Here is a 26,141-nt window from a genome sequence, read left to right on the forward strand (position 1 = left end):
AAATGATATGTATCAATCAGATATGATTGGAAACACTCATCGTTATCAAGTGGTTGTTTTCCATTGTAGAAAACATTCACTTCTGAGTCATGTTCCCAAAAGAGATTTTCATGAGACCATTCCTATAGTTAATGAGTGCATTTGTTGTTGCAAGGAAATGTCTACTGAGAATGATGGGAATTTTGGACTCTATACCCACTTCAGATTGAGGGTCCAAGATGAGAAAATCAACAACATAATAGAATTTTTCAATTTGAATCAGAACGCCTTCAACTATTCCTCGAGGTTTCTTGACTGATCGATCGGCCAGTTGTAGCACCACAGATGTGGGCTTAAGTTCTCCTATACCTAATTGCAAGTATATTGAATATGGCATGAGATTTACACTTCCTCCTAAGTCTAGAAGGGCGTGACCAAATTCTTGTTCCCTAATTTGACATGAGATAGTGGGACAACCAGGATCTTTGTACTTAGGTGGTGTCTTGCAGTCAATTACTGCGCTAGCTTGTTCTACCAAGAATGTGGTTATCTTGACATGGTGTTTTCTTTTAATGGTGCACAAATCCTTGATAACCTTGGCATAAGCCGACACTTATTTGATCACATGCAATAATGGCAAGTTGATCTTCACTTGTGTTAAAAGGTCTAGGATTTCACCATGATTTTCTAGTATCTTAGTGGATTTCAAAGCTTGAGGAAAGGGCCCCTTTACTAGAATGCTTATTGGCACATCATCATCTAGAGCGGGCATTGACGTACTCGTTGTCTAAGTCAAGCACTTTCTTGGAGAGTTCTTGGAGAAAACTAGAGATTCTTGAAGCTAGAGAGAGAGGGGGTAGATTGAGATTGGAGAGAGTGATCAAGTCTCTCAAATCACTGTTTTTGACCCATATATAGAGTAGGCACCATCCTTAGAGGTCTAACCAATAGGGTCGACTTGCAAAACATGTTATTTTGAGAATTTACGTAAATCTATGTAATATAGCAGGCGACACGTCGCCTGCTAGGGTTTCTGGAAACCCTAGCTTTCAGGTGATGTGTCGCCTCCTGGGTGGCGACGTATCACCACCCCCTCTGACTTTGGACACTTCCAAAGGTCCAAAAAATGCTCCAAATTCCACCAAACTTTTTGGGAACCCTTAGATACTTTTATGTATTACTTTGGACCCAAATTTTCATTTTCTAAGTGCCTACAATTTGAAACTCAAATTCACATCGTCACTATGTGAATTCTACTAAGTGTGTATACCTTGCTTGGATTTTAACACTTTATCATTTGTATTTAACCAATCATAACAATTACTTGACTGTATGTTATTTTGAGGAGCAATGTACGCTTTTGGCAGTTGTTGTTGTTCAGGCCTCCATTGGCTCCCAGATGCTTGGTTTGAATCCTTCCAACTGAAATTTGGATGGTTGTGCCAACCAGGATTGTAAGTGTTTGAGAAAGGGTTATAATGCTTTTTGTAATCCCATAAAGCATTGCATTGTTCCTCATTTCTTCCTTTTAACTCACCAAGAGTAGGGCACTCTTGTTGTTGATGTTCCGTCCCTCCACAGATGAAGAATGGATCTCGTGTCTCTACTTTTGCGGCCATGTGGATTCCTCTACCTTCTTGAGTTTTGAAAGCCTTGAATTGTTTTCTCAATGATTCAATTTGGCTTTTGACGTTGTCATCTTCCCTCAATTGGTAGATTATGGTTTATCGTAGCTTGTCCATAGGACTCGGTCCATTCCATGTGTAGGACTTTTCAGGGAGATCGTTGGGGTATTAGAAAGCTTCATCGGGATCTTTTTGAAGGAATTCGCCATTGCACATTGTTGACGCAGTTTTTCGCCAACGGTAGATTAAGAATCAAATAACAAAGATATTAGTGCTCTTTTCTAAACCATAATGAATCATATGAACAACTTCTCGCACTCACAATTTTACGTGGTTCAGTGGTGAAAATTCACCTAGTCCATGAGACAATATTATTAATCTCTTACAATTTCTGCAGAGTTTTTGTATTACAAAAATTCATCCTCTATTCCTATCCATTATCCCTAATATTTATATTGGAAATTCCTAGATAGGTTTGGGTAAACGTGTGCATAAATGTGGTAAACAATCAATCAAGATAATTCCCATTTACATAGGGACAATTTCCTATGGAAATTACTCTTGTTATCTCGAGCAATAAATGTGTAATACAACCTGGGCATTAATGAGCATATAAGGAACTTCCAAGTTTTTCGGGATCCTTCACTATGCGTCATGAACAGGTTTCACGAGCTGAACATCTTCCTCGAGCTGGAGATCGAAGAGTGAATGGAATTTAATTCGAATTAGGTTCAGAGCATTCTGAAGGTGATCTAGCCATAACATGTCTCGAACTGGACAATTGTCCTGAAAGGTGATCTAGAGATCATCTACATGTCGCACTGCCAAGTCTTAACTCGAGCTACTCACATCAATGTTAGTTAAATGTTCCACTCGCCTTCTTTTTCCATGTGTTTATCTGACAGTTGTACCCCTAGCTGAATGATTGAGTCCACGCTTATTTTGGGGTACAACACACATCATTTGTACCAATTGTCTTTGTTTGGTTGTGAGACCATCATAGAAATAGTTGACCAGACGCCAACTTTCGTATCCATGATGTGGGCATTGATTTATCAAATCTCTAAACCTCTCCCAGACCTGATGGAAAGTTTCATGGTCTTTCTGGATGAAGGTAGAGATTTGCCTCTTAAGGTTGTTAGTCTTATGGGGTGGAAAATATTTGGCGAAGAATACTTTTGTCATTTTGTCCCATGTTCTGATGGATCTAGGCTTTAAGGAATACAACCATCTTTTTGCTTTGTCTTTGAGAAAGAAATGAAAGAACTTCAATCTCACAATGTTGGTGACATCAGCTTGGTTGTTGAATATAGTCACCTCCTCTTCGAATTCATGTATATGCACGTACGAACTCTCATTTTCCAACCCATGGAAGGTTGGTAAAAGGTTAATCATGCCGGGTTTGAAATCAAAATTTGGAATATTGTTGGGATACATTATGCATGAAGGTGTGGTTGTACGCCTAGGATGTAAATAATTTTGTAACATTCTTGGTTGGACTGCATCTTGATGAGCCATCGTGGGTGGTTCAGGAAGTCTCAATGAATTGGGTGAATGCGAACGAATGGAAGAAGGCGACGAGTTAGGAGAGTTCTCTAAAACTCCTACTTGTTGTCTCACGAATCTCCCTAGTGTCTCTATTTCATGGCATTAAAAAAAATTTTGTAAGTATTATAAGCGCAAGTGTGTAATAGTGTAATAAGTATACACCAAAATTGTTCTCATGCCAATTGGGAAGGCTACCAAGGTACATTTTTAGGCCCAAGAGCTTTTGTAGAACTCCCCGACGTTCTTAGAAAAGGTTGGAGGGTAACGCTAACATAGACCTTATTTAACAACCAATTTTTCTAAGATAGAACAAGTTTGGTTTTTGCTGATTTCCAAAATTACACAATTGTTCTTAATACTTTGCTTTTTTTTTTTTAATTATTGTGCTCTAAAATTTTATGATTCAAAGTTTTGTGCTTTTTTTTTTCCTGAAAAAGCCTAAATCTAGAAAATAAAATTCTAAACCTAAAAGTAAGAGAAAATAAATTAAATAATAACAAACATGAATAAATGAAAAGAAACTTAAAATAAAAATTAGTGAGAGAGAAAAAATTAAAAGAGAACTTAAAAAAATATACTTGTTTTCTAAAATAAGAAAAAATTAATTCACTATGCAAACCTTTAATTGTAAAATTACCTCCCTGGCAACGGCGCAAAAAATTGATATCGCCCAATAAACTCCTAAGCAGTCGCAATAATAATCAGGCTATCTCATATCCACATAGAGGTAAAATACAAGTAAAAATAAAGATTGGTAAATTAGAAATAAGAAACTTCAAAATAATGTAACTTTGAAAAAGAATAATTTTTAAACACTAAAAAAACAAAATTAAAGAATCAGAATGAGAAAGAAAATATGGAAGGCACAAGTTTCATTCATGCAAACATATATATATTTTAATGAAATTGATTCATTCTACTTAACTATAATTCTACACCATTAATTATAGTTGGAAAATATATATAATAAAACTCACATTTAAAATATGTTCTTAATTAAATTATACTAACTTCTAATTTTAAAAACCTATCATATTATATACCTTAGAGCGACAAAATACCAATGGCAGAATGCAGTAAAAAGCATATAATATAACAAATATCCTAAATTAAATCAAGAGCCTAACTTACATAAGAAGAGCATGACTAGACATATGTAAAAGACACCAATAAACTTAGAATAAAAATTATAAGAAAATAAATTTAATTGTAACAAATATATAGAAATGAAGTACAAAAAGAATCAATTTATTAAAAAATATAATGTGAAACATGAACTCTATTCTAGCATTTCCACAAGAGAATTTAGCCTAAAATAAGCATGGTTTTCACTCAAAAAGTATAAAATAAATAAAAGAAATATAAGAAATAAGCGTATTTCTCTCTAACTCTACTCTCTTCTCTTAGTTCCACCATGTGATGTCTTTTTTCTTAGCTTTAGGGTCTTATTTATAATGAAAATAGACCCCCAAAATGTAACAAAATCGTGTACAATATAGGCTTCAAATTCTAATGGAACGAGACAAGTGGCGATTTCTGAGAGGCTCGGCGTAGATGATGTTGGGGCGCGGGAGACAACGAGGCCACATGGCGTATGCTGGTTGGCTTTGCAAGAATGGTGGCAGCGGCTGGCAGGTGTGTCAAGCAAGGTGGCAGGGGCGCATGGCCACATGTCGCGCTTGGAGTGTCTCGGTCAGGGAGTGGCATTCTAGTGTCAGGTGCGCATCAGGTGGTGGGACAGCTGCGTCAGGTTGTTGTCAAGCGTGGCAGCGGCTGCCAGGTGTCGCGCTCTGAGGGCTTCAGCTGGTTTGGGTCGTAACTCAATTATTTTCAATCTAAAATTATTTTGCAATTAAAATGATGAAAATATATAACTCAATTCTAATTTATGTACACAAATAGCACCTAAAAATGCTCAAATTTACACACTAATCAACTAGGAACATGATTTACAATAATAAAATTCATACTTTCCTAACGGGTCGAATATTGGTTCCCTTGAGGGTTAATTCTGAAACTGAATAGTTATTGAGCTCAAATCTATAATTTGATTATAGATTAATTATTCACTAGTGAATTAATGGTACTTAAGAACCAAGAGGTAATTAGAAGGGTAAAACATAATCTTGACCATATCTAATTAACAAACTAATAAATGGAGGATAAAACTACATCTATTGATTATATCAAGGAACAACAAGAGAAAACTCTGTAAATATAATTATATAAATACTTAGAGTGAAATTCCATATTTATAGTGGAGTAATCATGGAATTAATAAATAAGATTATTAAATTAAAAAATTTAATTAATAGTCTGGTTTATTGGAGCTTTATAATATAGGTCCATGGTTCACAGATCACCTTTGCTTTACACTGTCAAGGATAATGATGTCAAAAGAAAGATTTGTAGAGAGAAGAGTTTAATTGCAAAGGAATTAATTTTACAGAACAAAAAAAATTATTATGTGATAATTATGGGAAATTGATTAATTATGAATTAATTATTTAACTATATATTAAAGAGAGAATTAAAAAAACTATATGTTAAAATAAATATTAATTGGATTAATATAAAGAGAGATTAATAATTATCTTATCTATAATAATATATATTTATTTATTAAATCTGATATTTTAAGATAAAGTTAATTTTGAATTAACTGATATTTATTTTGGGATAAATATTTTGTCTTGAATATTAATTAAACAAACAAATTAAAAAAATAGGGAAAACTCTAATATGGCTCACGTCACTCACTGTATTGTATAGTGAGTGGCGCCACACAGGGATATTCCCTATCCCTGGGATTTGAATTTTCAATTTCAAATAATTTGTTTATTTAATTATACATATTTAGTTATTCTTTTTAAATATGATTTAAATTAAATAATTAAATTAGTCAATTATATTTATAAACCTGAAACAGAAGTTTTGACTATCAGACTCTCTCTCAGAAAAAGAAATCGATAGTTTTTCTAAACCTGAAAAACTATTCGAAATCTCCTCTCTCAATCAAACATCTCTAGATCTCATGTGTTGAGTACATCTAGAGAGTTCTAAATCACATTTTGAATCTTATGTGCTCACACACGTCCTTATGTGTTTGAGGGTTGGTCTGGAAGATCAAGGTGTGAGCTTTCAGAATCTAGATAGGAAGATCGTTGATTTATACAAAAAGATTTGTGGATTCTTGATAGGCTACAAGAGGTAATCTCTAATCTATTTGTATGTGATTTAATATATCTATATATGTATGATCCTAACTGGTATTAATAATTTTTTTAAAAGACTCATTTTTCTGCGTAACTTTTATTTACACTTTTAATACCAACAGCGTACGACTCGTATCTTACATTACTAGTAATGAGAGTAACCGAGTACTACTACAATCGTTCCCTACATTTCATATGTAAAGGGAAATTTGAATTTTTATGCATCATGTGGGGGTCTAATTAAAAAAAGTCCCCATACAATACACATAAAAAATATGCTAATGATTCTGCATTTTTCCAAAATACCCCTTTCATAAATCTATGCCTATCTCTCGTTTTTTCCTCCTTCTTCCCCCATGGAAGACCACCCATTCTTTCCTCTCTGCCTCTTTCTTTCTATTTCTCTCTCATTTTTGATTCACTAAACACAGTATCTTGAAGCCCAATTGACACCATTACCACAAAGCACCACCATTTAAGGTTAGTGTTTTTGATAGTTTTAGATTTTTTTGTCATTAAATTGAATTTTTTTGTGCTTTTTTTATGTGATAATAATTCAAAGCTTAAACTAAGGAAAAGTTTAAATAAAATACTAATCTATACATTTCAAACAAATATGGGCATGATTTTTTGCAAAAAAAATTTCAAAATTTGAAACTCTAAAATCTGAAGAAATTCGACTTGACTCAATGGAGCTCGATTCCAGCTTGACGGGGCTGTAAAATCAAGATTTTTATGAAAAAAAATATATATTTTGGCTCGATGCCAGCTTAATAGTGCTAGATATTGCTCGATGCAGTTTGATGCAATTCTTCCAATAGGTGTAATTTTTCACTCGAGTATCCGTTTAAGGCGATTTTCTTTTTTTAAATTTTGGTATTTTTCAATATCTACACGTTTGAGGAACATATATACACACTTGGGCAGTGTAAAGCTTGAAAACATACCAAACTTCAAAACAAATATCCCATTTTTTGTCGTAGTTTCCAAATATACACTTTTCAAATGTGTACTTCACATCTTAAACATGTAGATCTAAAAAAATACCAAAAAAAATCACTTCGAACGGATACCTAAGTGAAACATTACGCTTCTTGCAAGAATTGCATCGAACAATATCGAGTCCTATTGAGTTGGACATCAAGCATCATTGAGCTATGCATGAAAAACATTATTTTTGATGGAGAAACCTGTTGGTTTTTATTGATCAAATCAGAGATTATACGCAGCGGAACAACAATCAAATTGTTAATTTAATCCCATAAGATTTATAGATCTACTTCTTCACATGTATATATATATTGAATCATAAACATGAATAGAAAAATTACCTCAGGTCCTTCCATGCTGCTATCTTTTTGTATGGCTAAATCCTTGAGATCTCACACCAAGATCTTCCAAAATGTTCTCAGCACACAAAGAACGAGTGTGGGATCGCTATACAAAATATCTATTTATCAGATGTTCTCAACACATGAGATCTGATAAAGTTTGGACCTAGGTTTTGTGAAGAACAGTGACTTTTGTATGTATCATTGTTCTCTTTCTTTGAGAGAGATTTCTAGATATTTTTCTATCCCTGAAAAGTTACGTTCTGAAAAAACTGATATCCTATAGTTAATATATCCAATATATTAAAATAAAATCTTAGTTATTTTAAACAATTTGAAAATAACTAATCAGTTATCAGATTTTTGTTTAAATAATAATATTTTAATCATATTACAATATCTCATTATTTATTTAATATTTAAATAACTAAAATTGTGGAATCTAGAAACTGCTCACAGTCTCTTATGCGTGTAGCACAGTGACTATGTACTGTGCTACACGTGTACCACATGCCAGTGATGGCATGTGATTTTTCCCAATTTTTATTATTATTTAAATACCAAAAATAAATTAATTCAAAATTAATTATATTTTGTTAAATCAAATAATTAATTAATTACACATAATTATACAATAATTATGTTTGATACATAGAAAAATATTTTACTTATCAAATAAGTCATTTTTGCCCATTTTTGTATTTACCTTTGTCAGTGTTTGTTTGAGCCATTTCGGGGACCATGAACCTATAACATTAAGCTCCAATAAATTGAAACTAAATAATTAAACTCTTTAATTATAATAGTTAATTTATTAATTCTGATATTTCTCCACTATAAATTCATAATTGCACTCTTTATGTTATAGATATACTTTTACAGAAATCTTATCTTAACTCGTCCATTGATATAACCATGTTACAATAGTTCAACCCTCTAATTAATTAGTTCATAAATTAGAATGGAAGAATAACTATTTTACCTTTCTAATTTACTTCTTATTCCTTAAGTACTATTAATTCACTAGTGAATAATTAATATATAATCTAATTATAGATTTGAGCTCAAAATCATCCAGTTCCAGAATTAACCTGTAACGACCCAAATTTGCTAATAAGGCTTAGGGCCTTGATTAGCGTGCCTGGAGGGCAATAGGTGAATTATGGATATAATATGTGATAGAGATGCATGTTTAGTTGAATTAAATATGCATGTGGGCCCCGTTTGGATATTAGGGGTATGTTTGTGATTTTAGCCCGTTGAGGGCATAAATATGATAAATATGATATGTATGGGATATAAATTTGTGTAGCACGATCCGAGACAGTTCTAGGGAGCTGTTAGCCAGAAAGTCACAATGGGGTTGAGAATCTGACTCAGGGTGAGTCGAGGGGTATTTTGGGGTATTAGATGTGTTATAGGGTTATGGAAATAAATATCTGGAGATATATTTGAGGTTAGAATGTCTAGGAGGGAATATAAGGGAAATTTACCATTTTGCCTCGGGGACGTTTCCGGTACCCCGAGCCTTGAGCTAACCCTATAGACTTAAGTTGAATAAAACAAAACTCAGAATTATTTAGAACACTCTAAACCGACCATTTTCCCTTCACCTCTTGGTTTTCTTCTTTCTCTCCATTTGAAGCTTTGGGAAAAACTCTTGGTGAATCAAGCTAGAGACTAAGAAGTGGAGCTGGGATTTTGGGGAGATCAAAGCTTGAAACTTAGAGAATCTACACAGAAACATAACTCATCAAGGTAAGCTCCTAATATGCTGAAGTGTGTCAATTTGCAGCTGGTTTTAAGATTGAATATTAGAGTTTGCATGTTAGCTAAGTTTGGATTTGTTCTTGATTGCTTGGCTGAGTTTTGGCGCTAGTCTTTGTTAGGTTTTGATGCTGAGATTGTGTTAGAATCTTTGTGATAGTTTATCTGGATTGTTGGCTTGACTTTGGGTGTAATTGGACTGGTTTTTGAGGTGGAAATGTTGAGTTTTTCTGGGTTCGAGGGGTAGGGTCGCGGTTCTGTTCTTGCTGAGCCTCAGCCCCTTTGAACTTGGGGCATCAAGAAATTGGAGGCGCACCGCGGCGCCCTTTAGCAAGGGCCGCGGCGCATGTGGGCAATTGTGAGGCAAGGACTCGGGTTGAGCTGGGGGCCGCGGCGCTTAAGGTGCTTTTGGGTTTCTAAGGGATTTTAGGCTCGGGAATTCACTAGTTAAGGCTCGGGATGGATTTTATCACCCGGATTGATAGAATCCAATGCCCCGGAGATTATAATTATGGTTTGAAACTAATTATTGGATTAGAACTTGATGGATGAATATTGTTAATGTGTTGTGACTAGGGTTTCGGCGAGGCTCAGGTTAGGGGACTGTGCTTGGGATATCGGTGCTCGGGAAGCTCGGGACGCAGGTAAGAAAACCACTGTTCCCATAGAGCTTGTATGCAGGGCAGAGCCCAACATGTTTGTATTGCAGGGTGTAGCCCTTTGATTGAATGTGTTCATGTTCAGTATGTGTTTTGTTATGTTATGAATGCAATTTGTGTAAATGGTCGGCAAGAGCCGGGAACGGCGCAGGACAAGGTCGGCAGGGGCCGGGAACGACAAGGGGCCGGGAATGGCGTTGGGCACGTGGAATGCAAGGCCGAGTGCGCCAAGGGGCCGGGAGCAGCGTTGAGCATGTGGGGTGCGAGTTGCCAGGGCGAGACCCTAAAGGATACCTAGGATATCCTCACGGTGTGGACCACGAACCCAGGGCCTGGTAAAGCGCCTGGGACGGCATGGCCGTATGTGTTTAGCCTATTGATGGCTTGTTTATATGCTAAATGTTTGCTATGCATATGTTTTCTGCTTGTGAGGGTTTTCTTGCTGAGCTTCGGCTCACGGGTGCTTTGTGGTGCAGGTAAGGGCAAGGGAAAAGTCGACCAACCATGAGTACGGAGAGCGTGAAGCGGTGTGTACATGTTTGGCCTGCCTGTCTACCACAGCCAGTGGATTTTGGGAGATGGTTGTACTAAAACCTAGATTTTGTCGTCTAGTCGACTTTGTTTATACTTATATGTTGTGAATATTTCTAAACGGTATTTTGGGATCCCAAATGTCAAACACTTTATGATTTACAGTAAATTGAATTATTTTCAAAGTTTATAACTCTGTTTATGATTTAATTACACTTTTAACTTAAAACCTTGATTAGCGAGTTAAATGCACGTTTTAAACTCACTTAGTAACGACTCTAAGGAAGTAGGGCGTTACATAATTGTTAACCGAGATTTTTGGTAACTCTATTAATAAATATTGTTTAAGGGTAATTGTAGTGAAAGCAGAAGATTAACACGGGGTTTTTACGTGGTTGGGGCGTTAACTAGCCTTAGTCCACGAGTCTATAGTATTAGAGCTTGAAAAACTTGTTATAATGGAGTCTCTTTCTGTATTTTGATAGAGTTACTGTATCTTAGTTGAAGGGAGAGCCCCCTTACAGTGTTCTATAGCCTGTATTTATAGGCTTATGGGAACACCGGGTTTGGGCCGGGTATGACCCGAGCCCATCAGAGATACGGATATTCTTGGCCTTTCTAGTGGGAGCCCAATACAAAAGATACAACATACATGAATTCCAGACCAGCTAAGGCCCAATAAGTTGACTCAAGAGCTATATCTTGCCCGACAAAATGGTGTTTTTGGTCTGGATACTTCGGGTTACAAGGCAGATTCAGGAGACAAGCCCAGTCAGAGTACTTGGCAGCACAGACCTGAAACAACGGCGTGCAATCCCGAGGTGGCCTTTTCTGCAGGTGAAAAGTGGGGACAACGCCCACGCGGAGGGGGGTGGCTTCAAGATCCTGGACGCCTGACCCCTCCAATCGGGGATGAGGTGATCCGGGTTCGTTTACCTTTGTCCCTCTTCATTTACCACAAGCCCGGACCGTACCAGGGTCCGGGACCAGGGCGCGTATGTCGTGGGGGGTTCGAATGATCTGCACATCACCCGGACGACCGTCTCGGAGGACAGAACCCGGAGGTCCATGCCGGACCCCTCAAATGGGCCCAGACATGCACCCCCGGCCCATACCCCTCTCGGACATTTCCGTACCAAGAGGCCTTGGGCCGGGCCCGTATGCTTACACAGCCCCTGACAATGGGCCTAGACGAAGGTCCCGAGGCCATGCAGGAAATGGGGATAACAATAACCCTTAAGGGAACTAATATACGATCCGTTAGGAAAGATTAGATTTCGTATTGTTGATACATGTTCCCAGCCATCCATGATATTAAATCTCCAAAATAAAAGTCATTAGCCTCATTCTTTGAAGAGACCTTAACGAATGAATCAAAAGATTTAATAAACATGAACAGGAGTTCATGAACACTCAGGATTAAGGTTGATCTATAAATGATCATCAGTTATGATATGAATTGCAAGTCTTTATTGTTAAATGATTTTTGGATAAAGACTTTTATTCATATTGGTCCATGTCATATATAATCATATTATATAAAGCACATTTACCGAGATGTCTTACCACATCAATAATCTGAATCTAGATTATTTGTATCATTATGATACTCAGTAAACCATACTTACAACTCCAATTAAAGAATTCCATAACTTTAATTTGTTGTTGTTGACTATTTTTATTCATTCATGTGATCTTAATTCTCTCGTACTAATACAAGATCACATCCTCAATAATGAATATGGAATTTTTCTGATATTTACAAAATTATTCAAACAATAATTTAACAATCTAAATATAACAATAATAATAAACCATTGTATTTATTTATTCACAGAAAAAATAAATGTTTTTTACATGCTTTTAGGACACACTCCTAACAAAACCAATGGTTCTCGATGCCTAGCTCGACGGGCCCTCAAAAATCAAGATTTTTATGAAAAAAAAATATTTTAGCTCGATGAAGCTCAATGGAGCTTGATGCCTTGCTCGATAATGCTCGATGCAATTCTTGCAAGATGCGTAATTGTTTACTTGGGTGTCCATTTCAGGTTTTTTTTTTTCAAGATCTACACGTTTAAAATATGTAGATACACATTTGAGAAGTGTATATCTAGAAACCACAACAAAAAATGGGGCATTGTTTTAAAGTTTGGTATGTTTTCAAGCTTTACATCCCCAAATATGTATACATGTTCCTCAAACGTATAGATCTCGAAAAATACCCTAATTAAAAAAAAACCTAAAACGGACTCCCGAGTGAAAAAATTACGCATCTTACAATAATTGCATCAAACACTATCGAGCCAAAATATTTTTTTTAATAAAAATCTTGAATTTTAAGGCCCCTCAAGCTGGCATCGAGCCAAATTGAATTTTTGCGGATTTTAAAATTTCAAATCTAAAAAAAAAAAACTATAAAAATTATGCCTAGATATGTTCAAAATGTATATATTAGTGTGTTAACAAAAACTTTTCCTTAGTTTAAGTTTTGAATCATTAAAAAAATGATGGTGTTAATAGGGATGAGAGCTCCTATGGTGAGAGGAAATATGTTAAAGGAAGCCTACCTTCAGCATTAATGTTGGAGCTCTTCTTCTTGGTAAAGAATGAGAGACCATTTTCAATATTTTTTCACAACAATGAGTTGTGATGATGGTGTTGTGGCAGATGTAGGTAGAAGGGCCAAGAGAGGAGAGAGATGAAAAAGAGCTGTGGGGGTATTTCGGGAGAGTGAGAATGAACAACTTTTTTTCTTTTTGTGTACAAAAAATAAGGGATTCTTTTTTATTTAAACTCTCAAACTCAAAATTTTCAATGTAAAATAACGAAAAATATATATATTAAAATTATGAAAAATTAATGATAAAACTCTCGAACTAAAATTAATATTAGTCCAAATGATATTGTTTCGTCACTGTCTATATTATATATTATTCAAATTATATATAGAAAAATAACATGTATTATGAAATGAAATGAAAAATGTTGCCTTGATCCAACGCCAGGACGAAAAACTCTCTGTTTTGGTCTAGGCAAAAATGTGAAAAGTATATACATATTGTGAGAAAGAGATAAGAAAGAATAAATAGTCCATTAAACTTTGGATCCCCACATAAAAATGAGCATGAACGAAAATGTTCGAGAAAAAATTGAGAAACTAATCTTTTCAATGTTAATTAATAAATAGAATGATTTTCTATTAATAATTTTTTTTATTAATCAATAGAGAAATGTTAAATACATTTTATAATAAGTTTTCTTTTATACTTTTTTAAATCAATAATGATTTGTGATTTCACTAATAATTTTAAAAAAAATATTAAAATATAAAAAATTAAATAATATCTATATATTATTGATGAATAAAAGAAATTGTAAAATAAAATAATAATATCTACATGTCTTGTATGGATAAAAAAAATTGTAAAATAGAACAATAGAGAGCTAACTTAATGATATAAATATACTAAATGGTATAACGTCAAGCTTAATTCATAAATGAGATTTAATAAAATGACCTTTATTTTTTTTTTGAAAGAAATAATAAAATGACCTAACTCCAAAGTAAATGTATGAGCAATTAAAAAGAGGTGTAAGACTTTGCTTAATTGGTAATCACACCACATGTTATCTTAATCGCAAAACAAAACAATTGATGATTGGTACAATATTCTATTATTTATACATAAAAAAAAATATTTTTTATAAAATAGGAAAGAAAATGTGATTTGTGGGAGAAAATAAAATAAAATTATAAAAGACAAACAGATATTGTATTATGTAGGAATTGATGGGAGAAAAATACAATTTCCAAGTCTAATCTCTCCCTCTCTCTCGTCTCTCTCCCAAAAATCCTGTTTGCTCGTAAAGCTTCAAACCCCCAAACGAGTCACAGTCGCAAAAGCTCTCTCTCTCTCTCTCGGTTCCTCCCTCCAAATCTCTAGCAGGACCATAATTAAAGCGCCCTCGATTCTTTCTTTTTTACGATCCCGCCCTTTGGTTCGGTACCCGGTTTACGTTGCCGCCTTCCGGTTTAGGAAGAAACGAGCTTCTTCAATCTCTGATTCTTTGAAGTTATTTGGCGGCATTGGCTGCTCAATTCTGGTAAAGATTCTGATCAATTTTATGCTTTTGTTTATTCTTAAAACCTAGATTATTATCAACCAATGCTATTGTTAGGGTTTTTAATTCATGTAATATGATCGGCGTTATCGGATTATATCACGTTTTCGCTTTGTAATCGTGCGAATTTTTGTTTTTGGAGCTTTCTTTTTGCTATAATTTTTTTGGCAGTTTTTAGTTGTTGATTAGAGGGTTTTTTATGGTTGGTTAGTTGACAATTTTCTTTGTGGACTTTATTCATGGTGATTCTTCTGACTTGTCTTGAATAACTCTAAATGGATTTTGTATTATCTGGGTTGAAATTTGGACTTAAATGATTGGGTTTATAAGGAGTTGGGAGATGGGGTGTTTGATAGGAATAACAAGAAATAAGAAGTGGAATCAGTGGTTTTTCTCGTCAAGTATAGTTTGAACTGATCAGTCTATGTTTAATTGAGTGTTCGTTCAATAAAATTTGCAAGGCTTCATAAGATGATATTTAGGTTTCCTTGATGGTGTTATATCTATGATTTGTTGAGAATAGTTGTGAGGGTGGGGTTGACATCAATTGGTATGGATTGCAATTTCTGTTCGTATAATATTTTCGGTAAAGTATTGTTGATAACTTTAACTTTTGGAAAAATCTAAATGTGAGGATTATATATGTTTTGTACATTATGGTCTTGGCAAATGACTTTGGATATGCATTTAGCCATGTTCTTGCATCCAGAATTAATAATGGCTGAAATTCTACTTTGCATATTGCCGAGCTGAAATTCTAATGGCAACACTGATTTTAATTTTAGTTACATTACATCTACTAATGGCTTTTTTCTTTTGGCACCAGGTCCTGTTGTGATAATATTTTAGAGATTGAAGGTGTTTGATTGCTGCAAGTGATATTTAGATAGTTGGATGCTGTATAACAACATATAAAAAAAATGGAGTTAAAAATTTCATCTCCAAAAATAGTTCTTTCTCCCTCTGATTGTAATAGTGATCCCGAGGAGAAAGAAGTCAGTGATGATGATGATGATGACCGAAACCATAAGCATCGTAGGAGGGATGCTCGTTCTCAATCTTTGGAGAGAGACACACTTGATCAAGCTTTTACAAAGCCTTTTAGAAAGCGGAACAAGACTTTTCAAAATGGGAATAATTTCAGGGAAAATGATTCTCAAGCAAGTGCACCTTGGAGAAATTTCAACTCTAACCACCATCTTGAGAAAGACTTTTCTGGAAAATTTGATAAGAGGCGACCTGGCCACGCATCCTTGCCTAGATCAGCTTTGGATGTAAATCAAAGAATCTGGCCAAATCAAACTTTTTCAGGTGACCCCGGTCTTGCTAGGGGAAGAGGAAGGGATCTTGGATCATGGAACCAACGTGATCCTAGGTTCAGCTCAGATATTGCTTCTCAAGTGGTTCAAGGCTCTATTCCTCCTAGTCTATTTGCTGGAAGAGGGTTGCCAAATGTTTCAAATGCACAGAATGCATCTTGGAATGCATTTGGCTTAATTCCTGGAATACCAAATGGGGGCATGGATACAATTCATTCCATTGGTTTACAAGGTCCTCTTAGACCACCCATTCATTCTTCATTGAGTATTGGCATTCCTCGCCAAAGATGTCGAGACTTTGAGGAGCGTGGATTTTGTTTAAGAGGGGACATGTGCCCAATGGAGCATGGTGTCAATCGAATAGTTGTTGAAGATGTTCAGGTTGGTGTACTGTAAACATAGTTTCTGTCAATAAGAGGAGAGCTGTGCTTCTTTGAATTTTTTTTTATGCTTTTCAAAGTATTTTTCATATGCATCTGTATCAAGTCTGAGGCATTTAGGTTACAATCCATGTCTCTTTTCATCACTTGATTTTGTTGTCAAACATACATGGATTTGGTAAATGATAATGTGCTGTTGATGTTGCCTGACATTGAGCATGTCCCTCCAAGACAGTTTCCTGGCTCATTCTTGGATGTCTGCCACTTGGATATGATAAATCAGAGCTTACTACAAATTTCATTTTGCTCCAGTGACCGTACTTACTTCATAGCATTGATACTCTAGCTTAACTTTATAGCACAAAATTTATCAACATGTAGTTGTATCTGGCCTTGAAGTTTAGTCTATGATGCCAATTAATAAATTCAAGACACATGAGTATCATATATTTCTTCTACAATCCTTGGTCTTTGCTATATGGTTCCTTTTTATTGCTAAATTGGTTTGTGAGGGAGGTTAATGCATTTAGTACAGTAATTTATTATATTCGAAGAATTTGAACTGACGTTATCTTATTCCATAATCAACACCATGTCGCAATTTTTATTTTCAACTGACATTTTTGCTTTGTTTATACATTGCTGTTGTTATTGTTTGTTTATTTATTTAAATTTTTTTTGGGTGGTATTAAGTAATTTACATTTTTCCCAAACTACAGAGTCTTTCACAGTTTAACCTTCCCGTATCGCTTCCAAGTGCACATCTACTTGGAACGAACAGTGGAGCTGGGCCTGGGTCTATGCCATCTATTGGTGCCTCTTCGCTTACATCAATGAATAGTAAAGGGTTGCATATCAACATGAGTAAGCCTGGTTTTGCTGATGATGTTTTGGGGTTGAACGGCTCATTTTCTGGCTCTAGTTGTGTGGCTGGAGCTGATTTGTACGATCCTGATCAACCCCTGTGGAATAATAACGGTCCTGAAACAACTAATGCACTTTTAGGTATAAATTCACCTAAGATTGATGAAACTGAATCTTTGTTAAATGGTGATCCTTCTGATAATGAATTCCCAGTAAGAAGCACCGGAAATGCTGTTGGATCACACAGTACATCAGTTTGGGGTAGAATTGGCGGTTCAAAAAGTAGATTAGATGTAAAGGAGAAGATTGATCCTCCAATAACTTCCGCCGCAGATTATATTGAGGGTGACAGCAAAGAAGATAAGGTGGCATCTACAGGGTTTCAAAATTCATTTCGCCCAGGAAAGCGGATTATTGCTGAGGATGCTGGTCCAAAACCTTTGGATTCATCTGCAAAGGCACAATTTGATATGCGAAATAATCGGAAACCACCTCAAAAAGCATTGCGTACTTTATTTGTCAATGGGATTCCTCATAAAAACAACAAAAGGGAGGCTCTTCTTTCTCATTTTCAGAAGTTTGGAGAGGTTATTGACATTTACATACCATTGAGTAGTGAGCGAGCTTTTGTCCAGTTTTCAAAGAGGGAAGAAGCTGACGCAGCTTTGAACTCACCTGATGCTGTAATGGGTAATCGCTTTATCAAGCTTTTTTGGGCAAATCGTGACAGTATTCCTGACGATAGTAGTGGCCCTGGCACTAGCGTTTCTGCAACACCCCGTGGTGCTGTTCCACCCCATTCATCTGTTGCAAGTAGTAGTAAAGACAGTGTCCAAGCCGCTGCACCAAAGAGTAGTTTGGTTCATGCTCACGATACTTCTGTAGCTGCCTTTGACAACCCGAGGCCCATCGTCTCAAATGGTTCCAAGGCTACACCTCCCTTACACAAGAAGCTAGAAACTATAGAGCAATTGAAGATAGAACTCCGCAAGAAGCAGGAAATGCTGGACCAGAAGCGAAATGATTTCCGCCGCAAGTTGGACAAACTCAACAAACAGGTAAGATCCTGTGTTCTCTCATTATTGTTTGATTTATTGATGCATAAGGACTAATATTTCATGCTGTGTGCTCCCAAAATTTCTATTCTTGATGTTATATTAGCATTGCTGTTCTTTCATTGATAAGACACTGTATAATGGTTTGCATAAGATATTATTTTTTTATAAGTGGTTTTCATCGACAATATTTGTGTGCATTAGTTAATGTTAACAACTTACCAAACATTTACTTGCCTTATCACATAAAATGGGTGCATATATGAATCTCAGTTTTGATATTGTGCAGGCTACAGGAACCAAGGGGGAGTTAGACATGGAACAGCCTACCAAGAGACCAAAAGTGGAGATAGCAGCTGATGTTGCCAAAGCTGCAACTCCAAGGTCTTCTGATTCTGCCCCTGTTGTCATATCACAACATGCTGATACGATGTCTGACAAGAACAAGGGGGAAAATGCACTCTCCCATTGTCCTAAAACTAATACAGTGTCTGACAAGAACAAGGGAGAAAATGCAGTCTCTCACACTCCTAAATCCAATACAACTGCCGTGCTGCAGGAATCTATGGGTTCAAAGCAGCACCCAGTACGTCCTTTTACACCAGTGGGGTCCCCTTTTCTGGTGAACAGATACAAGTTAGACAATCGTCCTACTGCATTTAGAATCCTTCCACCTTTACCCACTGGTTTTGCTAATGTAAGCTTTTCTCTACTTCTTCCAAAATCTCATATTTATTTCTGTGATGTTCTTAGTTTCTTTTTACAGTCCTAGTTAGTCATTGTACAATAATATCAATGGTGCTTTTTCATGCATTCTAGGTTGCTGTGATGAGGGAACACTTTTTACCATACGGCGACATATCCAATGTGGAGCTAGAAGCTGTGGAAGCTTGTAATGGCAGTAGTGAGTCAGAGTTATCAAAAGAGTGCTCGGCTTGCATAAGTTTCATAGCACGTCGCTCAGCAGAGAGGGCATTTACTAGTGGGAAATCCTGGCAAGGACATGATTTGAAATTTGTGTGGCTGCCATCAAGTAACCCTAGCAATGACCAAAGTGGTGGAAGAGAAAACTCACCATCGGCTGCTTCTAAGGAGGGTGGTGAAAATGCAACAGCGGGTATTGTTCCCCAAGAAGTTGCTTCCTCAGGAAGTGAGGAACATGAAAATCAAGAGAAAAAGTGTGTCAAGAATGATGCAATACAAGGCGAAGAAGAATGTCAGGCGAGCCCGATGTCTGATAAGGAAGTCACCTAGGGGATACATTTTGAGGATGGACTAATAATCAAGAGTTGTACAGTCAGGTAAAAGTGTTAAAATGTTAGAAGAAACTCTAATTTTTCCGAATCCCTCTCCCTCTTTTTTTATTGGTAAAATTTGATTTTTCAATATCTGTATTTTATGGACATGTCTAAAGGGAAATCTCCTTATTTTTGACTGCCCACCTAAGGTGACTTGGTCAGTATTAGTTGAGTGGTGAATTTGGATATGTCTAGGACCAGAAGAACTTGAAGTTGAATTTTCTGTTGAAATTTAATCAAATGTTTACATAAAGAATTTATATATATATATGGGGTTTCATTCCCCTTCAGTTTTTCCCCATTTCACGTCGGTTCGGTGGATTTTTTATATTCATTTTTTGAAAGTCGTGTTTTGTTAAATTTGGACAGAACACTTTTCTTTTTTTTTTTTAAAAAAAATATCCTGGATTTAAGTCGTTTATCTATTAATTAATCCATAAATGTGGTAAAGTTATAATAGATTATAAATAAAAATTAATTATTTTTTAATAACGTCATTAAAGTTATATTTTGATTATTTTTTAATAAAATTAGAATATAAAAAAAATTGAGGATGTAAATATTAAATAATAATTCAATGTTATCCCCTTTTTCCAAACATGCATGTTTGCTAACATTATGGCAACCAATTTTGTACATAAAGCTTCTTATAATACTAACAGATTCGACAACTTGGTAATGACATTTTATTTTGAGCATCGTAATAAGCACCAGGTCTAACATCACTTAAGGAAGCATCTTATTATGAGTAATTAAATTTAATAATTTAATATTATAATACGTAACACCCCAATATTAAATTTAACTACCTATATAATATGTCAAGTCAAGTGGTCTTTGACGACTATAAGTATATGGTGCCTTCCAGAATTAATCTTTACCCTTTACGTTATGAAGAAATTACTGCATAATTTTGTTTCTTATGAAGGAAAAGAAAAAGTGTCAAATTAGATAAAGTTTATTTCATCAACATTTTTAATTTATGGTCCACAAAACAAAGATTGCACATGAAAGGGAAGCGACTAAAACAGCAATGCCATATTCTTTTGTTCTTGAATTTTAAAACCGAGAGTAGTGAGGCTATATTGAATTATATGTAGATAATCAGCCACTTTAAAAATGGAGTTTCCTTCAGATATTCTCACCATGGAACATGAAATCTGATAGAAGAAGGATTTTAATTTGAACCATATTCTGTACTAATTTGGGTGGTCAGTCAAGAGCAGCAAGGACTCCACGTAGCTGTGCTTGCTGGTTGTGTATAAACACGTCTCACTGGTAATTTCTTGGTAGAAAATGCCGTTTGAGACAAGGCCTTTTTTTTGCTCTTCATATTGGTTTTTTATATCACTATGGCCAGACGAGTGTGATGCCGTGAATGTAACCCTTAGAGTTCACTCTTGTGAATTTTTAGGTGATAGTTTTTGGTTGATTGGAGAAAGCTATTTTTCCAAACTAACCGTAGAAGAAACACATGATATGAGTATGACACCAAGTTAGCGACCCCAAGGCTTACATATCAGTAACAAAAAAGACAAGCAACTTCAGTTTTCCCACAAAAAAATTCAAAATCTTCATAGTTTTAAGTTTGTACTTTTTTCCATAGACCCTGAATCACATACTTGCACGTCAAGCTATTTGGTAAAAAACCTACTTTCTGCATTCTATCCTGCAAGTCCAACAACCTGACCACATCTCCATCCTCGCTGAAAACCTTGGCAAGTGCATTATAACTCTGTGGGTCGAACACTTGAAATTTCTTAGCAAAGAATTCCAAAAGTGATTCTGCTTTAGCGGCATTACTTTCTTGGCAATATCCATTTACTAATGCCCTGCACATCTCCGTGTCTGGTGATAAACCAGATTCAGCCATTTCTCTCAGTAAGGATTCACCTTCTGCAGTTCTATGTATTCTACACAAGCATTCCACAAGAGCTTTGTATGTGACAAGGTTGGGTTTAGTGCAGATATGTAACATGTTATTCTTTAAAACTAGTGCCTCAGTTACATAATCACATCTGCATAGAGACTCAATGAGCTCATTATAGATAATAGCATCAGGCACATAACCATCTTGAGAAATTCTTTCCAAAAGACTCTTAGCAGCAAATGGGTGATTTGCTCGACATAAAGCAACCATAAGATAGTCATAAATACCATGAGATATATTGACTTCAAATCTCTTAAGTTCTACAACCAAATTCAAAGCTGAGAGCAACTTACCTTCTTTCTGATATCCATCGACGAGTACCCTGCAAGTGAAACTGTCTGGGAGGATCCCATTCCCAATCATCTCATGCAATAGTGACCTGCATTCTTGTATCTTTCCATCATTGCAATAACCACGAATAAGAGTATTATATGATACAATGTCTGGATTCAACCCTCTATGGACCATTCTGTGGAAAAGCTGATGAGCCTCCCCCACTCTTCCCTGTCGACAGAGCCCGTTCATCAAGGCAGTAAAGGAAACCAAATCTGGAATGACATTCCTCCTATACATGATTCTGTACAAGTAAAATGCATCCCCTAGTCTACCTTTTCTGCAGTAGCTACTGATTAGAGTGTTATACGTAACAACATCAGGATCAAAACCTTCTTCTTCCATCTTTTCTATAAAAGCATTCACTTTTTCCACATCCTCATCTTTGCACAAGACACGAGTCAAAATATTAAAAGTATAACCATTTGGGTGTACTCCAATTCTCCCCATTTCTTCATAAACATGCCAACACTGTTCAACATAATTCAGTTTCGCTAACCCATTCAAAAGACAATTACAAGAAATCACACTGGGAGAAAAACCTACCTCTACGATCTTTTCAAAAGCAATAAAACCTTCTCGAATCATACCTGCTTTTACATAAGCCTTTATGAGCATATCAAAGATAACCGGATCCCAGTTACAATTTTCGGTACACAAGACCAAAGTTTGAAATATGTCCTCCTTTGGCGAAACATCTTTAACCATCCCTATCAATTCAGATAACAATGTCATGGCGGGTGAAAATTTTCGAGACCAAGCCAAAATATGGAGAATAAGGCAATAGTTCTGAGTGGTAGGTTTGAGACCCAGATCATTTTTAACCCAATTAAAGAAAATAAGAGCTGAAGAGTGATCAGATTGGCATCTCAACAAAACCCTTGAAATTTCACGGGTACCCAGATGAGGAAGAAGGCCTTTTATGCTATTTTGGAGAAGGGAAAGGCTCGTGTTTTCTTGTCTGAGGCTTGAGCAGATGAGATTGACAATATTGGTGGGGTTTTGGTTCGGCGGAAGAAGATGGTAAAGTGGGTTTAAACCAGATTTGGAGTCTACACCAGGGACCGTCAGTTGAGATGAAGAAGAAGAGGATGGAATGAGTAGTGAATTAACCTTAGAGAATGAATTTGAAGAGAAATATTTGCGAACTGCTAAGGTTAAGTTGCTTTGTATATTTCGGATTCGGTTTACGTGATAGGTTGATGAAGCTCGACTCATCAGAGCAACAAGGAATGAAATTAAACACAACACGAAAAGAAAATGGGGGTTTAACTTCATTTGTGAAGTTTTTCTTTAAACGACAGTCGTTCAGACACATTGTTGTCGTTTAATATCAAAACGACATTTTTATCGTAGTTAATCAATCTTGCTTTGCCTCGTATACTATTTTAGTATTTTGGACTTTCATTTTATCAAGACTAAGTAGTGAAAATATACATTTTTCTCAGTAAATATAATTTATCCGATAAGATTATGAAGTTTGTGGAAAATACTATTTTGTAAAGAATTAAAAAAATGTATCATATTTTTAATTGAGTTTTATACATAATCTTTCAAATATTATATTAGTGTATGTTTCGTAAAACTGAATCAAAATTGAGATGGAATAAAAAGATAAATTTTATTATTTGTTTTGTGTTCGAATCCCTGTAATGTCTTTCCATAATAATCTTAATTCTATTACTGGAGTATTTATTGTAGCCTTATACTCATATAAAGTGATTTTCATTACTAATGACACATTAAAATTAAAATAATACATAGGTAGTTTGTTTTGTTACAGTTAAATGCTTAAATAATTTTTTTTACATACCATTACTTTTTTGGTATAGACATTGGTCTATGAGACATTAAGTATGTCTGTAATTTTTTGAGGTAAAAAAATATTTTATTTAATTTATTAATATTTAACCCAAGTGGGTACTACCACGTGTATCTATTGACACACGTAACGACTCAGGGACTAACATTTGCACCAAATGAGCAACTGTAAGTATTTTTGCAGCCAAAATTTTTACTCGGGCATTAAAGTGTAACAAAACGAACTATGTAGGTATTTATGCTGCAAATTTCCCAAAAGAGAAATTTGTTGCTAATCGGGTGTTGCCATGTGTACCACTTGACACACTTAATGACTCAGGGACTAACGTTTGCACTAAAAGAATAACGGTAGGTATTTTTGCCACAAAAATTTTTACTTAGGCATTTAAGTGTAACAAAACAAACTACATAGGTATTTGTGCAGCAAATTTTCCAAAATAAAATGACTTTTGTACCCTTCATTTCCCAAATTAAAGACGTTGATTAATTGAAGTAGGAATATTTTTGTCAATACAACATTTATTCCATTCTATCACCACACCCAACCAAACAAAATAATTTTGATTCCAATGTTCATTATAGATTGGAAAGGTATCACTTTGGCCCCTTAGTATAAGCACATTAGCAAGTTTAACCACTACTACAAAACCAACTTTTGAACGTCCATAAGTCGGTTTGAAACCGACTTACCATGCAGTGACTTATGATGTAAAAATATAATAAGTCGGTTGGCGCCAAAGCGACTTCTGGTATAGAACATGGCAAGTCGGTTGTACGAAAACTGACTTGCACTGTCTACACCAGATGTCGATTATTAAGATGTCATTTACTTACCAACCTACCTCTAATGTTATCATCACATGTCAGTTTTTGTAGAACCGAATTATGGTATTATATATATATATATATATTAAAACTTGTATTTTTTTTTTCCAAAAAATCATGCTTTTTATACAAAGCAATTAATAGAATAACCCATAACATAACAAAGTAGATATTGCAGTAATATGAATTCTATAATTTAAACTAATTATCCAAAATGATGAGTCTTAGACAACAAAAGTATGTATACCTCAAAGAAAGTCTTAGTTAACAAAAAAGTAAATATATCTCCTAGAAAGTCTAAGTTAACAAAAAAGTGTGTATATCTCCTAGAAAGTCTAAGTTAACAAAAATGGGTGGACTTATGTAACATTCATCAAATCCATGATGTATTGTATCCATTCTTCATGTACTTCATTGATCTCATCCCTTGTGTACGAGTTATTCCCGCCATACTAAAACAAGTGTCATTACATGATTAGTTGAATATACTAAAACTTGAGATAAAGCTAGAACTTTAATAATAAATATTATAATGACTTACATTACTAGTTAGTCATCGCATCGAAAGCTCATTTGTGATGAAGTCTTTTATCATCATCCTCATAACATAGAATCCACATTGCGCTGATTTTAATGGTTGATGAGGACACTTAACAATTCTCCAAGCGACTTCCTTAATTTTTGCATTATTTGTATGCAAATGTTGAAAGACACTATGCAATAAAAACATAAACATTTAAATATTGTTAATTTTTAAAAGAATTTAGGAGTATATAGTTAATAAGTTAGATTATTACTAAGAAATGAGGGATTTAATATCATTTGGTGGAAAATTACCAAGAGAATCCAGAAAATAACATAATTAGTGACTGAAATCAATTATTATAAGCATCAAATGCTTTCTAACATAAATACAAAAAAACTAAGTTAGTAAAACAACATATAGTCACTAAATTAATACTAAAAGTACAAAACTTAGTCCGAATGATATGGTAATAACCACATCTGACCCGGATTTGAATCAATTGTGCGCTTTGATACCCATTATAGTGCACCAAATTTTTTTTTTTAGTTTATTAAAATTTTGTGATTTATTTTATCTAAGTGTTAAGTGTGATAAATTGTTTTATTTAAATGTTGTTTATTTTATTAGTTGTTGTTTGTTTTATTTGATTGTTTGTTATTTTATTTAATTGTTAGAATTGTTTGTAGAATATTTTTGTGAAATGACTTGTTAAATGATATATATTTATTTTTATTTTAAAATGTGATTATGTGAGATTTGGTTGAATGCACTAAGGTACATGGTAGATAGTAATACACCCTAGTGATTTAGTGTGTGCAAGTGCATGGTAACATGATGCACATGTGTAGATTTTCTACACATTTTATAATTTCCATATACTAGATATAATTGATTAATTTAAAAATATATATATAAAATAAAAGAAAGGGTAAGTGAAGGGTGGATGTGTAGTGTAGTGGGAAAGGGATTGATTTTTTTCTATTATTTTTCTAAGGTAAATAAATTTAAAT

At 34.9% G+C, this 26,141-nt stretch overlaps 2 protein-coding genes and 1 non-coding gene across 3 annotated transcripts; 2 read left to right on the forward strand and 1 right to left on the reverse strand.

The window, feature by feature from the left end:
* Positions 1 to 2,634: 2,634 nt before the first annotated feature.
* LOC133820532 (small nucleolar RNA R71) lies at positions 2,635 to 2,741 on the forward strand. The gene has a single exon (XR_009886939.1). It is a non-coding gene; the product is annotated as a small nucleolar RNA R71 (small nucleolar RNA).
* An 11,701-nt stretch (positions 2,742 to 14,442) lies between these two features.
* On the forward strand, positions 14,443 to 19,997 carry LOC133818194 (zinc finger CCCH domain-containing protein 41). The gene is made up of 5 exons (XM_062250934.1): positions 14,443 to 14,762; positions 15,607 to 16,480; positions 17,199 to 18,401; positions 18,688 to 19,095; positions 19,218 to 19,997. The coding sequence occupies exons 2-5, from the start codon at positions 15,701 to 15,703 to the stop codon at positions 19,650 to 19,652; spliced, it is 2,826 nt and encodes a 941-aa protein (XP_062106918.1). The 5' UTR covers positions 14,443 to 14,762; positions 15,607 to 15,700; the 3' UTR covers positions 19,653 to 19,997.
* Positions 19,998 to 20,634: 637 nt separating this feature from the next.
* LOC133818195 (pentatricopeptide repeat-containing protein At5g40400) lies at positions 20,635 to 23,201 on the reverse strand. The gene has a single exon (XM_062250935.1). It carries the CDS (start codon positions 23,175 to 23,177, stop codon positions 21,279 to 21,281), a length of 1,899 nt encoding a protein of 632 aa, XP_062106919.1. The 5' UTR covers positions 23,178 to 23,201; the 3' UTR covers positions 20,635 to 21,278.
* Between the last annotated feature and the right edge of the window lie 2,940 nt (positions 23,202 to 26,141).

Source organism: Humulus lupulus, chromosome 2, assembly GCF_963169125.1.
Source record: "Humulus lupulus chromosome 2, drHumLupu1.1, whole genome shotgun sequence".
NCBI lineage: Eukaryota > Viridiplantae > Streptophyta > Magnoliopsida > Rosales > Cannabaceae > Humulus > Humulus lupulus.